General features: G+C 47.8%; 1 protein-coding gene across 1 annotated transcript in view; it reads right to left on the bottom strand.

Moving 5' to 3' along the window:
* The window catches only part of LOC115778226 (neural-cadherin-like), a 319,537-nt gene that overhangs the window by 106,043 nt on the left and 196,803 nt on the right, over positions 1-16,691 (bottom strand). The window contains 1 exon segment of the mRNA XM_030726290.1: positions 7,461-7,690. Within this exon segment, the coding sequence (XP_030582150.1) occupies positions 7,461-7,690 (230 nt within the window).

Here is a 16,691-nt window from a genome sequence, read left to right as displayed (position 1 = left end):
CTTCTGAACGTGAAATGAGGTCTGACTGAAGCCGGCGGCTGGGAGGCATTAGTGTGGTAAAATAAAATGTTTGTGTTTTACCAGCTCGCTCTCTGTGGTGATGGGATGCATTTTTTTAGTGTTGGAATGGTGTGCAGCTTTTCCCTCTCTATGAATGTAACTTATTAAGACAGTGTATGACTAAAAACACAAAGATGTTAACTGCACACACCCTTCTCATTAGTACAGCTCTGTTTTTCTGTTTGCCCCTCTTTCTCTCTTCTGTGCAGCAGCCAAAGTCCTGTATTACAGGCACATTCTACACTGTGCATTTCTGTTAGAGTCAAATTAGGTTGGATTTAAATGGATGTTCCACACTCATGGACCATGAAGTATAATATATTTTCTTTTCCTGGTTGGCCCAGAAATAATCATCCAGTATCAGGTCTCACCAGCCCATGCCCCACATACCAGAATGGTTTGATTTCTTATGCAAGGCTGAGGTAAACTTTGGAGACCATAAATGAAGACACTAAAGAGACCTCAGGTTGATGGTTCAGATAAATATGCCGGGCTCTGGCTATAAAACTGCTGTATTGGGAAGGGGGAGGAATATGACCAGCCCCAAAGCGCTAAAGAGCAATTAGTAATGAAGGCCAAACAAACATAATTATACGGGTCTCTGAGGTCAAAGGGTAAGACAGGGTTACGTATCAGCTAAATAAAATGGAATGCAGTTATATTCAGGACTCTCTCTCATGAAACTGTGTGTTATGGAAATGTCAAACAAAGAGGACAAGAAGACCTTAAGCCCAGCAGAGCACATCTCTTTAAAATGAAACAACTACTGAACTTTTGCATCAATCTCATTTATTTAAAACGAGAGGGGGCATCAAACTCTTTCACCATTAAAGCACCTTATAAAGAAATTCTTCCCATTTTTCCCCTTTTTGTGTAAAGAGTACAATCATGAAGCTTCCAATCACAAAGGAGAGAATGAACAGCCTACATGTTTACATGCAAAGCATTTTATTCATTTCTTTATGGTTCATATAAGCTGTGGAGATGTGACATAACACTTTATAACTTCCCAACGTTTACAGTGATGGAAAACATTTTCACAGGACTCTGTGTACTCCTGTGAAAACTTAAGTACACTTGTACCCCTTCCACAGGAGGATAAGTAGCAGCCAGGTTCTGCTAATCTAACTGAATGAGTGATCATGGGGAACTGTGACAAGTTCTACCAAAGCAGACGTTGTGGCAGTTTTCTGGTCTTGATCATTCTGCTGTGTGTTAACATGATGCCACAATCTTCCCACCGTGGCCGTCCCAACAAATTCACCCCACGGTGCAATGCTCAGAGATATTTTTTAAAAACCCCAAGAGCTCCATATCAGACTCTACAGGCCTGAGCATGTCAAATGTTAAAGTTCAGGACAAAAGAGTTAGAAAAAGACTGAACAAATATGACGTGGAAGATTGCCAGGAAAAAGCCTCAGTTCTCTGAAAAGAACATGGCAGCACGGCTCAGGTTTGCAAAGGTCCATCTCACCAAATCACAACAGCTCTGGAACAAAGTCTCTGGATGAGACCAAGTTTGGCCTTAATTCAGAAACCACGTTTGGTGAAATCCAATCACAGCATATCAGCACAAACACATCATACAACTGTAAAGCACAGAGGTGGATGGGTGATGATTCAGGCTTGGTTTGCAGCCACAGGTTCTGGACACCCTCTACTCATTGAGCTGACCGTGAACTTCTCTGCATATATCAAAGTATTGCAGAGTCAAGTGTGAGGCCATCTGTCCAACAGCTCAGGCTTGGCTAATCATGTCCTAATCATGCAACAGGCCAACGATCCCAAGCACAGCAGCACATCTACAACAGAACGGCTGAAAAAGAAAAAACAGCAAAGTGAAAGTTCAGACCTCAACCGACTGAAAGGCTGCAGCAGGACCTTCAGAGAGCTGTGCAGGTACAAATACCCACAAACCTCAATGAACTGAAGCAACACTGGAGCTGAAGAGTGGCTAAAATTCCTCCACAATGCATCATACAGAAAATTATTACTTCAAGCTATTGAGTGTTTTTACAACCTACTGAATTATAAGGTGCACTTTGTTATTCACAGGCCTGTATGGTCATGAAGCAATGATGGCACAACCAAATTAGTAATTGTAGTGTTTTATTGAAAACTGTAACTTAAGTTCTCTGCAACTGTAATACAATCCTGTGCTTTTCCCCATCAGCAGGTGCTGCCCTCTTTATGAGGACAAAGATGTATAATATCTCAGAAAGACACTATATTAAACTCAAATACCTCTGTATGAGGAGGATAACACCGATATTTAGCTCTAACTTCTTCACAGTCTGTGTGACGCTGATGTGATCGGTTGGCACTCGATGCTGAGTGTGACCAAGTTAAACACAGTCGAAAAGCAATCTGCTGGAGAAAAGCTCCAACACTGAGCGGCCTTTTGAGAAACACGAGAGATGCGATCACACCCCGAGGTGTTTCACACCTGCTGCGCACAGAGTGCTTAAATTAAACTCTACATTGTTTACAGCAGATCTGGCTCATTGGATACACGAGAATGGCTCCACCAAACACTCGTGGTGAATTACCAGCTGTTTCCAGCCTCGGAGGACTGAATCGTGTCCATGTTCAGAGGGGGATTCAGACTCAGTGTATCATGGGTTTTTTGCTCTGAATTCTGATCTCCTTGAGGCTTCAAACACAATATGAGCTGTTTTCTGAAATGTATAAATTCTGGTATGTCTCAGCACAGGAACAGACTGAGTGACTCTCAGCACTGTCAATCAGGCATTTGGCAAAGTAAGTCAAGTAAAATTCCTGGAAATCCAAAGAGCTCATCATCTCTTGAACGTTGTGATGGGGCTGTGTGATATGGCCAAAAATAATACTTTTAATTTAATCCAATCAATTTGATTTAACAGGTGATTCTAAATTGGCTGCAGGTGTGAACGTGAGCTTGAACGATTGTCCGTCTTCCTGTGTTGGCGCTTTGATGGACTGCACGACGCCGCTGACCCGATGACAGCTGGGACGGACCTCAGCCCCCCCAGTGACCCTGACTTTGATAAGCAGCTAAGAATGGACAGATTACAGAGCACCAATTAGACACTACAATCTTACACTGTAAGCTCAGCACTACACAATAATAACAAGGACAACAAGGATGAAAACTGTTAGACTTCAAGGATGCACAGCACAGTAATCATGTTTCTTTATGAGGAAACTGCCCTGGGAACCTTTTAATTTCATGTTCTAAGGGAAACCTTACGCTCAGCTGCCAAATGATAATACTAATTAAAAGAATATGTAAATCAGAAAACTTACAACCAGCCACATGCCTGCCTCTTATAAATGGAGACAGATAACGGTTGGGGGGGTCTGGAGCAAGCTTGGCTGCTGTTGCTGGCAGCAGAGGATTGGTAGTTCAGGGTGGCTCTATCCACTCTCCTAAATGATAAAATTACCGTCTGCAACAAGTTTGCATTTTTTAACATCTTCAGCAGGTTGCCTGCATATCTCAGTAGATTTTGTGCTACTGTTTAACCATCCTATTAAATTCAAATCAATATTCTGAAATCACACGACTGCTCTCAGCCATAAGTTTCTCATCTTGTGCCAAAATATGACTCTTGTCGCAGTCAATTTTCCAGCAGAGTGTTTCCTGTCCCTACTTTTTACCCGCCACCAAAGCTAGAACAGGGTTTTACTATAGGTATGTTTGCTGTTAAGAGTATGCAGTAAAACTACCAGTCATAGCGATTCATACTGAATTTGCATGAAAGATGGCCAGTGACCCCTGGATCACCTTATTACACTTTTGCCATAATTGGGTCAAACAAAACAAAGATAACCCAGAAAAGACTCAAATGTACACGCTGTCTACAGGTGCATCTCCCTCTAATCCTGCTGAATTCATCTGATATTTGGTACACAGTTGTGGAGGGCCATGAACTAGAGCCAAACTGAACATCATCTGGGATCCAGTCCAGACTCTGGATTTACAGGACACCTGAATTTAACACAGGAACCTCCATTTAACTCATATTTCTGGTCACAACTCAGCTGGAAAACAGACACATCATCCTCGTTTGTTGCAGTAAGAAGCACATCGTTATCTGGATACGCAAACATATCACCCACCCGACTCACGAGAGATGAAGCTACTGCAAAAAATTTAAATGACCATGAAAATAAAAGTTATTTTACTTCAACCTTTTAAACCTTAGAAAATTCTGGGCATGGACAACAGGACCTGTGTGTTATCTCCAAGACTGAGTGTTTGGAGAGCGACACGTTTGTGAGACAGACGACGTTCACGTCAATGTTTTTCTATCTACAGTAGTAACATTTTAAGCACCAGTTAATATGATTACTTTATTGGAGCTATCACTGCATGACTTATTTGACATGTAGCATGCAGACTTGAGAATATCTGTTCAAATGCATTTAATATTAGACCGCTAATTAGTAAGTGCACAAAATTATAAATGATAACTGGTCAGTTACTGGTTACTTGGCTGGAGAAACCAGTGTTAGTGGGTAAAAATAGGTTAGAGAAATGTAAAACCAACAGAATTTCTTTCTTTCCTAACAAAATGCTAAATGGTACGTTAAATGCACTCAGAATGGCAGATCATATGTCTGACAGATGCTGCTACACTTCCATTTGCATCATCAGCCTCGTCACATATTTATTTCCTGGCTAATGTAAGATAATGAAAAGGGCATCAATCTTTCACCCCTGCACTTAAAAAAATGGCAGTCAAAATATGAAAGCATCCTTACTGAAGTGCTGCGCAAAAAGAAATTAAGTTGAAGAGTTTGGATGTCAAGGCTGGTGTCTTTCACTGTGAGCTTTGCTTTCCACTTTAATGAGACACGATGTAGATGAAAATGACCTAAATCCATCAATTTCTCAGACACTTTTGATGCCTCACTTGGCTGTTGCATCCTGTTTCCTTGTCATGCACAACCACTAATGTGGTGCAGAATAAATAAATGAAGTTGTCAGAACAAATGAGCATCTGTTTTTACTTAGTTACTTGGTTAAGTTTATTTGTGCCAGAAATCGAGGTTTCTTTTGCTGGAGAGACCTGAACAAATTGCATCAACACAGACTCAAGAAAATCAATTTACTTAAAACAGCCATTTCCCTTACACAACCACACGTCTGAAACAGTGAGAAATACTTTCAGCTCATCACAGTTTTAGGTGCACAGTAGCAGAACAAGTATTCCCAGAATCCAATCTCTCCCATGATTCAATAGTTACCTCTGACCTCAACTAAGAATGTCAGATATTTGAAACTGATTAGACAGTTAACCTTACAAAGACAGATATAACTAATGGCTGCTAGACGCCATAAGACCATCCATCCTTCTCATTTAACAGTAATCAGCGTGACAGCTGTATACTGAACAAATAGGTAGTGTTGGACAGTATTCAGTAGTTTAAGAACAGTACAAGCATACAAAGTAATTTATTTATAATCAGTTAATATCAGTTTCAGTCTTTAATAATTACTTTTTGTGTCTATCATTTCTCACAGCTGGACAGCTGCTTACAGCAGAGCTACGAGCAGGAACATCACTGTTCTCATTTTTAAAAAAAGGTACATTAACATGTACCATTAGGTCCATAAATATATGGAGAATAAACAACAAGTGAAACAGCTACCAAATGTTAACTTCAGATCTTTAATCTTCCATAATTTGCCATGGAATAAAAGGGAACAATTGTTCTTAATTGTCCGATTATGTTTGCGCTTCTGTAAAAGGGGAACTATGTATAAAAGAGGCTGAAATTCCTAAATCGTTAATGCAGTTTGTTTGTTAAAGCCCTTCAAATAAACCTGAACGTCTGCACTGTAACCGTATACAGAGGCAGCATTTAAAAAACATAAATGGTGAAATACTTACGGACCGAACTGCAGGTGTGCAGCTCGTTCTGTTGTGCAGTCGACATATAAATACACAATGATATCATCAGCATAAAACTCAGGATTAGGCTGTCTAATAATGATTTTGATTGAATTAATGATCTGAACCAGCTGTAAGCAGAAAATCATAATCCACAGAAAGCAGCTTATTTCACTTAAACTGTCTGTGTGGAAATACAGACAACTGATGTACTGGGGTTGTTTTTGTAGGTCAATTGGCCTGTCAGGACTGCAAAGTGGAGCTGTTTTCAAGCAATAGAGATCACAGCAGAAAGCACTGCGCAGTGAATATTACTGCTGCATGTCAGCACCACCTACGCTGCTGTGAAAGCAGGTGAGACAGGTTTTCCCCATTTATGACAGCTTATTGTTTATGGACAACAACTAGTGGTTTGATAGATAGCCGGATGAGCATCCCCATGTCAGGATACGCTGCTGCGCTTTTTTCCAGCCACCTACACGGCCATCAAGCAGCAATGACATCATTCTGCTTCCTGGATTGACAGCTGCTGTACTTTGACTGGTTCCTCTGTCTCAGTGGCAAGTTCACTGTGTGCTACAGGTGTGAAATGAGACAGCTGTGCACAATACAGCCACAGTGTGGCATTTGATGGGTGAAACCACAGTGATTCTGGAAAAGATATGGATTGTTTAAATCTTCTCTCTCAAACTCAGAGACTGTGAGAATTCAGGTCAAATGTGTTTTACCAGAGAAGAGAGCAAGTTTCCCATCATTAGAGATACTTTAAATACATTTCATGGAAAACGCCTCCAGGTCCACTGACACCAGGGTGAAAGTGGACAAAAGTACAGAAAGCTATCTAAAGTTGACCCATTGATTTCCAGTTTCAGGCTCGGTTGCAGTAGTAACAAAGCTGTAATATAGTGGTAAGGTTACAACAGTACGTTATTAAATCAATTTAATCAAAACTCAAATGACCCAAGACTCCTGTGGAGAAGGCGGCTTTGGTGTGGCTGCATGGTACCATACCTCAGTCTTAGCTGTGAACAAACTGAGTTAGTCACCATCTACGCCTCCATGTTGAGGGTCGTCTGAGAAATCCCGGTTTTTGATGTGTGTACTGCGTTTTGTGTAGAATTGTGACTGTCAGTCCTGCATCCAACAAACTGAGAAAACATCACAGATTTTGACTGGCACCTGATATCTTACAATTTAATGCAGACGGTCAGCCAAAACACTGCTGGAGGCTAAACTTCTGCTTGTAACCAAGAAGTGCAACCACAGAGAGAGAGAGAGATTTGAAGGCTTGCTCACATACATGTGAGATGTTAGTGACTTGACTTACAAGTGAGTTTAGTCTCTGAGGTGCACTTGGTTAGATTAGGTGAGCATCAGTCAGTAGGTTGTCAGTGTTGTCAATCAATGGAGAGCTGGAGTCACAACAGATCAGACAGCAAAATCAGGCTGAGAGGATTTTATTACAAACACCTCGAGTGGTCAGTGTGGACAAAAGGCTGAAGGTCGCAGAGAAGAACTTACCTTTTGCTTGTGAGCGGCCAGGTAACCGTGCATTTTCTCAGGCTGCAGGAACGATGGGCCGCTGTGCACAGCGAAGCGAACGTCCAGCATCCGCTCCTTTACGTCCATCAGGCTGAAGATGTTGACATCATCAGGCGGAACGGAGAGCATCTCAGACAGGAAGTCCACCAGCAGCTCGTAGCGGCTCCGCTGCTTACCCCTCAGTTCGATGAACTCCTTCGCTGTGATGTCTGACCACACACACACACACACACACACACACACACACACACAGATTTGGAACTGTAAGTGGCCTCATTATTTCCGCCTCTGCTCAAGGATAAATCCAATTATTTTCAAACTGCTAAAGTAAAAAATAGTCCACAACACTCCAGACTGGAGCTATGATAATAAATGATTTTAAAAGGCTCACTTTATCTGATAAAATCATTTGTTTGTAAGTTATTTTGCGTTTTGTTTTCCTGCTTGTTCTTCCTGATCGTGCCTGCAGTGTGTTTCCTGGTGAAGGTCGTGCAGGGAGATTTTAATTCTGTCAATAAGGGTTCGCACACTTTCGTGTTCAGTTCTAATCATGAAAGCAGCAGACTAAGAGAAATAAAATATCACTCGTTTTGTCGGCTGCAGCTGTTTAACGTGTCAGAGTTAAAATTAAAGAGAGTTTTAGTCCATCAGGAAGGAGCACACACCTGACCAACATTTACTGACCAGCACAGTGAGTGACTGGTCAGTAGTATCTGAATCTCTGGCAGTAGACGACCCTGCAGCTCCCATGAGATGCCACTTGTCATGAATTTTTGGATCAAAGCCATCATGAATAATAACCAGAAGCCGGTACTGTTTATATGCACACAGTTGAAGTCAGATTCTTGCAGGCGTGTGGGGCAATGTTGACTTATTAAAGAAGCCCCTCTTAATTCTGGCACCACAATCAGAAACTTCCCGTGTGGCACCGTAAGTAGGCAAAGGGCAGTTAAACTCATTTGATTTTTAATATTAGCACGTAGGAGATGTTTTAGGCACCAGCAAAAATCAGATTTCAGTAAGTACAGATGTACGCCTACAGGAGAATTCACACTGTACAGGAGTCCATTGGGAGTGACTGACAGTGGATGGAAAGTACAGAAAAAGAGTAGAAGGCAAGAAGTAATCAGACCAACTGTAATATTCCATTATTCTTAAATAGGCCAGACTGGACCCAGATCATATTCATTTAAATAATTTTAGTACAAATTAGATCTGATCAATCCCTCCACTGAATCCAGCTTCTAACTTAGATCCATGTTATAGCGACGTTCCATTCAAAATATGAGCAGTTTTCCCGTATCTAAAGACTTCTGATGTGTTATGAAGCCATGACAGCATCCTGGACATAGATCAGCAATGAGGAGGCTCATGGAGCCCACGGCGGTGACCAACGGCGGTGAACGAAAGGTTAAAATGTTGCAGGAGAAGTAACGAGTCAACGCAGCTCAGAAAGCTCAGCAGAAATAACAGTAAAGGATCAAGCAGAGTGTCAAAGAGAAAGCTTTGTGTGGCACTTCTGCTGGATAAATAATTTTCTTTTTCTTTTAACTTTTCATTCATCAAATCCAATCAGATTACTCACGGCTCCTTTCACAGACACAGCATAGGTGCAACTAAACCAACAGCCAGCCCGTGGAAAGCAAAGTAACAAATAATGGCATTCAACACTCCGAACAAAACTCAGATTATATAGTTATAAAGTTACAAACATGTATCAATTACAGCTGAATTAGATGTATGAGGAGCAACATGAGTGGTAGCACCAACAACATGATTCTGTTTCTCTTAGATCTTAGAGGAAATATGAGGTAACTGGGACCCATTTTATTGAGAATATGCTTTTAGTTGTAATCTTGCAGTTATGTGTTCCATATGATAAACCACCCTCACCTCCTCCTTAATCCACTGCTGTAGCCTCAGCCAGGAGACTGGGATCATCTTACCAACCAATGACAAGACTCAGTAGGAAAATCCAATTGTTGCCTTTTAATCCTTCTGGTAGTATTCCCATGGTTCTGGGGACAGTTTTATTTCTAATTTCATTTTCTATATTTTGCCAGTAAAAAGATATGTACATGTATCTGGTCTCTTACCAGGCCACAGCCCCCTGAGCTCTGATCTGAGATGTTCCCAAATTTCCATGCGGCAAAAGCAGTTTTAATAAAGCTCATCTTAAACTTTCCACTCAAGTTCTTTCCATGTAGGGCTGTTTGTTATTCTATGTCCCTGTGCACAGGATCATTGCCACGTTTTCATCTCCAGTTCCCATTTTTGTCCAAATTGTTCTGGTTCCTCTTCTAATATCTTACATATGTAGTATATGATCTTCTTTTTAATAGCTCCAATTCATCATGTTAACATAATGAATTGTTCCATAGTTGATGGCAAGGCGCGTAGCTTTGTGTCTCAACTGTTGGTACCTAAAAAAATAATGTTCTGAAGGGTCATATTTGTGCTGAAGCTGCTCAAAGGACATCAAGTCCTCTGCTTGAAACAGCTGGCACAACATTATTGAGGCTTTTTTCTTCCCACTTTCTAAACCCTGCTTTGAGTTTGGAGGGAAGAAAGTGAGAATCATGTGAAATCCTCACCTGCTCTAGAAGCTGAAGTCAGGAGTCTTAGCTTCTTTCTTAGAGCAGACTGTATTTTTCAGGTGGTTTGTCCTCTCCAGATATCTTGACTCTTGAACGGGATGATATCGATAAATATGTCTGAGCATTCACTCAGTTCCATCCCAACACAGATGTCTACGTTGAGATATCCACTGACTGGAGCTGGGCTGCTTCAAAGCATTTCTTCAGGTTGGACAGATTTAGGCCCCACAGAGGGTCTTTTTTTTTAATTAATTTAATGTTTTTGGGGTCCCCCCCCCACATGAAGTTAGATACCCATTTATAATAGATATAAATGTAGAGCTAAGGACTTCTATAGGTAAAGACTGGAACACAGAGTTCGTATTGTTTCTACTCATCCTATTAGAGATCCACAGTTTCCACAGCTTTGAACACCTGTGATTGGTCAGAGGTTATGATAATCCCCATGTTTCTAAATCCATGATCAGACTAGAAATGTAAATGCTCCAGCTACCTGTGTAGGCCACCAACATCAGAGCCTGAGATTAAAAAAATAATAAATAAATCAGTGCCTCAGACAGACTGATGGATCTGATGGTTCTTCATCAGCTTAAGGAACTGGGTCACATATATGCCAGTTCATTATGTTCATAAGGAGGAATCTGTAATTGATCATCATCATTTACACTCTTAATGTTGCCATTTTGCTGCATTAAAGAGCAAGAGTCTGAGAATCTCTCGAGACAGAAAATCTGAACAGCATCACTCTGACATGTCATTTGAGTTTATAGGTATGACATTTAACTTCTGATGGAATCCCACAACAGTCAACGTTTTGTACAAAAAGTGCCAATTCTGTCATGTCCTGGGCCGTTGGCCCAGCGTTTTGTGTTTAATTTCCTGAGTGTGTCCTCCCAGTAGGTTGATGTGTTGTGATATGTCTGCGTCTCTGTCCTGAGTCTGTGCTGTTTAGTCAGTATGTTCCTTGGTTTGTCACTTCCTGTTTATTTTGACAGTCTGGTTTTCCTGTGCTTTGTGTTCAGCTTTGCTTCCCCTGTGTAATTAGTTTCATTTGCCTCACCTGTTGTTCCCTGCTGTTTCCTCTTGCCCTGATTACCCAGTGTGTATTTAAGCCCTCAGTTCCATGTGTTCCTTGTCGCGTCGTTGATGTTGTGTGCCCGTGTGTTCCCTGTGTTGCCCGTCGTCTCCCTTCCAAGATTTTGTATTTGTTTTTCCCCCTGCTTAAATAAATCCCTTTTAAGTTACGCTGACTTCTGGAGTCCTTCGTGTCAGCCATTCCTCGCCTGTTTCCTCCCCCGGCCATGACAGAACGACGCGACCAGACTATGGACCCCGCGGATACCAGGAGCCCCTCCGAGCAAGAGGAAGTGATTTTGGAGCTCATAGATCTCTCCAGGAACATCATTCATGCCACTGATGAACCCCGTCAGATTATTCAGGCAATTTTCTGCTGCAGACTTTTTTCTTCCTCCACTTGGCTCCTCACCCATCCTGACACTGCCTCCCTTGCCCATTCCATAATCATGCTCCGGAAAAACTTACAAGCTAAACTGTATAATATTGGTCGCCCTGTCCAGGGCAAGGACACAACCTTTTTCCTCCAAGCCATCACTAATTCACCTCTCCTGCAGCCGGTCATCTCACCTCCGTCGTCTCCTCCGCACCACTGCAGCTCAGCACCACAGGCGCTGCCTCGCTTTCCGGAGCCGCCGTCATCCCTTCAACTCACCTCTCCCACCTCGTCCTTTTCATCCTTTCAACCCACAGCCCACCGCCTCCCCAGACCTCTCTTGGCTGCCAGATGATGTGGAGATTATTGATTCACCTCTGCTGGTGGACATCCTGGATGCTGAGAATCGTGCTTCCCACTCCAACAGAACGCGAAGGAAGCAGCGCTCCCGGCGTCGCCATGCTCCTCCCCAGCCACTCTCGCCTCAGTCAGCTGTAGCGCCTGCTCAGTCGCAGTCTTCCCAGTCAGCTGTAGCTCCAGCTCCCCCTCAGTCGCAGTCTTCCCAGTCAGCTGTAGCTCCAGCTCCCCCTCAGTCGCAGTGTTCCAAGTCAGCTGTAGCTCCAGCTCCCCCTCAGTCGCAGTGTTCCAAGTCAGCTGTAGCTCCAGCTCCCCCTCAGTCGCAGTGTTCCATGTCAGCTGTAGCTCCAGCTCCCCCTCAGTCACAGTGTTCCATGTCAGCTGTAGCTCCAGCTCCCCCTCAGTCGCAGTGTTCCATGTCAGCTGTAGCTCCAGCTCCTCCTCAGTCGCAGTCCCAGACCCCTCAGTTAGCTCCAGCTCCCTCTGTTCACCCTGCTCCAGCTCCCTTAGCTCCAGCTTCCCCTGCCCCTGTACCTGTTCCGCGGGTGGGGGCGGCCACGGACGGGCTGACCTCGGCACTCGCACCTGTTCCGCGGTGGGGCGGCCACGGACGGGCTGACCTCGGCACTCGCACCTGTTCGCGGGTGGGGGCGGCCACGGACGGGCTGACCTCGGCACTCGCACCTGTTCCGCGGGTGGGGGCGGCCACGGACGGGCTGACCGCGGCACTCGCACCTGTTCCGCGGGTGGGGGCGGCCACGGACGGGCTGACCTCGGCACTCGCACCTGTTCCGCGGGTGGGGGCGGCCACGGACGGGCTGACCCTCGGCACTCGCACCTGTTCCGCGGGTGGGGGCAGCCACGGACGGGCTGACCTCGGCACTCGCACCTGTTCCGCGGGTGGGGGCAGCCAGGTCCAAGCCTTCGCATTCGGTTTTCTGTGTTAGCTGCAGCAGCAGGGTCTCAGTCAGCTCTAGCTCCAGTCACTCTCCCTCGCCTTCAGTCAGCTCCAGTAACTCTTCCTCGGTCCCCAGTGTCAGCTGTTTCAGTGCCCTCTCAGTCAGTTCCCTCAGCCCCTGTCTTAGTTCCTTCGGTTTTGGTCCCAGTTCCCTCAGCTCCTGCTCCTTCTGTAGTGTCAGCTCCCTCTCAGGCCCCAGTGTCAGCTAGCTCTCGGTCTGTTTCCACGCAGCCAGATCTCCCTAGCTCTCGGTCTGTTTCCACGCAGCCAGATCTCCCTAGCTCTCGGTCTGTTTCCACGCAGCCAGATCTCCCTAGCTCTCGGTCTGTTTCCACGCAGCCAGATCTCCCTAGCTCTCGGTCTGTTTCCACGCAGCCAGATCTCCCTAGCTCTCGGTCTGTTTCCACGCAGCCAGATCTCCTAGCTCTCGGTCTGTTTCCACGCAGTCAGATCTCCCTAGCTCTCGGTCTGTTTCCACGCAGCCAGATCTCCCTAGCTCTCGGTCTGTTTCCACGCAGCCAGCCAGATCTCCCTAGCGCTCGGTCTGCTTCCACGCAGCCAGATCTCCCTAGCGCTCGGTCTGCTTCCACGCAGCCAGATCTCCCTAGCGCTCGGTCTGCTTCCACGCAGCCAGATCTCCCTAGCTCTCGGTCTGCTTCCACGCAGTCTGCTCTCTCTCGCTCGCGGTCTGCTTCCACGCAGTCTGCTCTCTCTCGCTCGCGGTCTGTTTCCACGCAGCCAGATCTCCCTAGCTCGCGGTCTGTTTCCACGCAGCCAGATCTCCCTAGCTCACAGCCCGCTCTCTCTGGCTCCCGGCCTGCTTCCACGCAGCCAGTCGTCTCCCGGCCTGCTTCCACGCAGCCAGTCGTCTCCCGGCCTGCTTCCACGCAGCCAGTCGTCTCCCGGCCTGCTTCCACGCAGCCAGTCGTCTCCCCCTGCTTCCACGCAGCCAGTCGTCTCCCGGCCTGCTTCCACGCAGCCAGTCGTCTCCCGGCCTGCTTCCACGCAGCCAGTCGTCTCCCGGCCGCCTGCTTCCACGCAGCCAGTCGTCTCCCGGCCTGCTTCCACGCAGCCAGTCGTCTCCCGCCTGCTTCCACGCAGCCAGTCGTCTCCCGGCCTGCTTCCACGCAGCCAGTCGTCTCCCCGGCCTGCTTCCCCACGCAGTCCCCTGCACCTCGCTATTCCCCGAGCAGCCCCTGCTGCTCAATAAAGCAGCAGTGTGCCCTGTTCCGCGGTCCAGCCTACGCATCCGGTGCCTCACTATGTAGGCCCCGTTCAGCCCATGGCTCAGCTCATCCGAGCCGATGGGGGTCTCCGCTCACTCTCCGAGCCGATGGGGGTCTCCGCTCACTCCGAGCGCTCCGCGCCAGAGGGCCCCGCTCAGTCCGAGCGCTCCGCGCCAGAGGGCCCCCGCTCAGTCCGAGCGCTCCGCGCCAGAGGGTCCCGCTCAGTCCGAGCCGATGGGGGTCTCCGCTCAGTCCGAGCGCTCCGCGCCAGAAGGGTCCCGCTCAGTCTGAGCCGATGGGGGTCTCCGCTCAGTCCGAGCCAGGGGGTCCCGCTCAGTCCGAGCGCTCCGCGCCAGAGGGTCCCGCTCAGTCCGAGCGCTCCGCGCCAGAGGGTCCCGCTCAGTCCGAGCCGATGGGGGTCTCCCGCTCAGTCCCGAGCGCTCCGCGCCAGAGGGTCCCGCTCAGTCCGAGCCGATGGGGGTCTCCGCTCAGTCCGAGCGCTCCGCGCCAGAGGGTCCCGCTCAGTCCGAGCACTCCGCGCACGAGGGTCCCGCTCAGTCCGAGCCGATGGGGGTCTCCGCTCAGTCCGAGCGCTCCGAGCCAGGGGGTCCCGCTCAGTCCGAGCCGGTGGGGGTCTCTGCTCAGTCCGAGCGCTCCACGTCACCCGAGGGTTCCCCACCAGAGCCCGGGGTCGCCCTTCTCCGCCGCCGCATGCCCCGCGGTCGGCCTCCAGTGTCTGCTCCCCGTCGCCGCCGCCGCATGCCCCGCGGTCGGCCTCCAGTGACCCCTCCTCGTCGCCGCCGCCGCTGGGAGCGCGGTCGGCCTCCAGTGACCCCTCCTCGTCGCCGTCGCCGCTGGGAGCACGGTCGCCTCCAGTGACCCCTCCTCGTCGCCGCCGCATGCCGCGCGGTCGGCCTCCAGTGTCTTCTCCTCGTCTTCCGCCGCCGCCGCTGGGAGCGCGGTCGGCCCTCCAGTGACTCCTCCTCGTCGTCGCCGCCGCCGCTGGAGCGCGGGTCGGCCTCCAGTGACTCCTCCTCGTCGTCGCCCGCCGCCGCTGGGAGCGCGGTCGGCCTCCAGTGACTCCTCCTCGTCGTCGCCGCTGGGAGCGCGGTCGGCCTCCAGTGACTCCTCCTCGTCGTCGCCGCCTGGGAGCGCGGTCGGCCTCCAGTGACTCCTCCTCGTCGTCGCCGCTGGGAGCGCGGTCGGCCTCCAGGGACTCCCCCTCGTCGTCGCCGCCGCTGCTGGGAGCGCGGTCGGCCTCCAGTGATTCCTTCTCGTCCCTCGCCGCCGCCGCCGCTGTGAGCGCGGTCGGCCTCCCTCGTTGGGACTTTGCTTGTGGCCCTTGGCCTCTGCGGCCTCCTGAACTGTGTGTTTTTTGTTTTGGATTTCCCACTGACTCCCCTGAACTGTGGACTGTTTTTTTCCCCTGCTGTTTTTGTTTTGTCATAGCTCCTGGACTGTTCCTTGTTTCGACCCCCTGTTTGGACATTGGAGCTCTCCGGCCTTGTGCCGTCGCTTTTGTTTCATCCGGTTGTTTTTTTTTTTTTTTTTTGTTTTCTCATCCCCGTGTTTTTGCTCTGGTTTTTGGACTGTATTCAGCTTGTGCCATTGCTTTTCTTTGTTCGGTTCCTTGTGCTTATTGTTTTTGCCCTGTGCTCTACCCTTGCTCCAGTGCTTCCTTTTGTTTTTGGGTTTGTTCCTGACTTTGTTTGCTCCCCTGTCTGTTTTGTTTCGGGCCCTCCTTCCTGGTCCCCCGCCTCCCCGCCCTGGTCTGGTTTTGTTTCTTGTTTTTGGCCGTCGGGAGCCGGCCTTTGAGGGGGGGGGTACTGTCATGTCCTGGGCCGTTGGCCCAGCGTTTTGTGTTAATTTCCTGAGTGTGTCCTCCCAGTAGGTTGATGTGTTGTGATATGTTCTGCGTCTCTGTCCTGAGTCTGTGCCTGTTTAGTCAGTATGTTCCTTGGTTGTCACTTCCTGTTTATTTTGACAGTCTGGTTTCCTGTGCTTTGTGTTCAGCTTTGCTTCCCTGTGTAATTAGTTTCATTTGCCTCACCTGTTGTTCCCTGCTGTTTCCTCTTGCCCTGATTACCCAGTGTGTATTTAAGCCCTCAGTTTCCATGTGTTCCTTGTCGGCGTCGTTGATGTTGTGTGCCCGTGTGTTCCCTGTGTTTGCCCGTCGTCTCCCTTCCAAGATTTTGTATTTGTTTTCCCCCTGCTTAAATAAATCCCTTTTAAGTTACGCTGACTTCTGGAGTCCTTCGTGTCAGCCATTCCTCGCCTGTTTCCTCCCCGGCCATGACAAATTCATTAATACATCAGGGATCTGTGAGCTCTTTTGGCACATGGGTCGAATTCCTCCATTAGTTAGGTGATGTGAGCATCAGGTTTTGTATTATAATCATATTGTTCTTCTCTTCCCCTCCTTTCACTCCATGTGACAGGTCGTTCAGTCGGCAGTTTGGTGCGAATGCTGAAATGTTACTTCTCTCAGTCTCTTCCTTCTTGTTCCAGTTTTGTTGTGTGCTCCAGTACATCCCTTAGAGCGGCTTCACTCTGGCTAAAGTGGCCTTTGGGAGGTCTCAGTGTGCTCCTCTGTTAGCTCAGCAGCCATGTTTCCTTCATGTG

This window comes from Archocentrus centrarchus, chromosome 3 (assembly GCF_007364275.1).
Source record: "Archocentrus centrarchus isolate MPI-CPG fArcCen1 chromosome 3, fArcCen1, whole genome shotgun sequence".
NCBI lineage: Eukaryota > Metazoa > Chordata > Actinopteri > Cichliformes > Cichlidae > Archocentrus > Archocentrus centrarchus.
The sequence above is the reverse complement of the archived record's forward strand: the minus strand, read 5'-3'. Positions and strand labels throughout refer to the sequence as shown.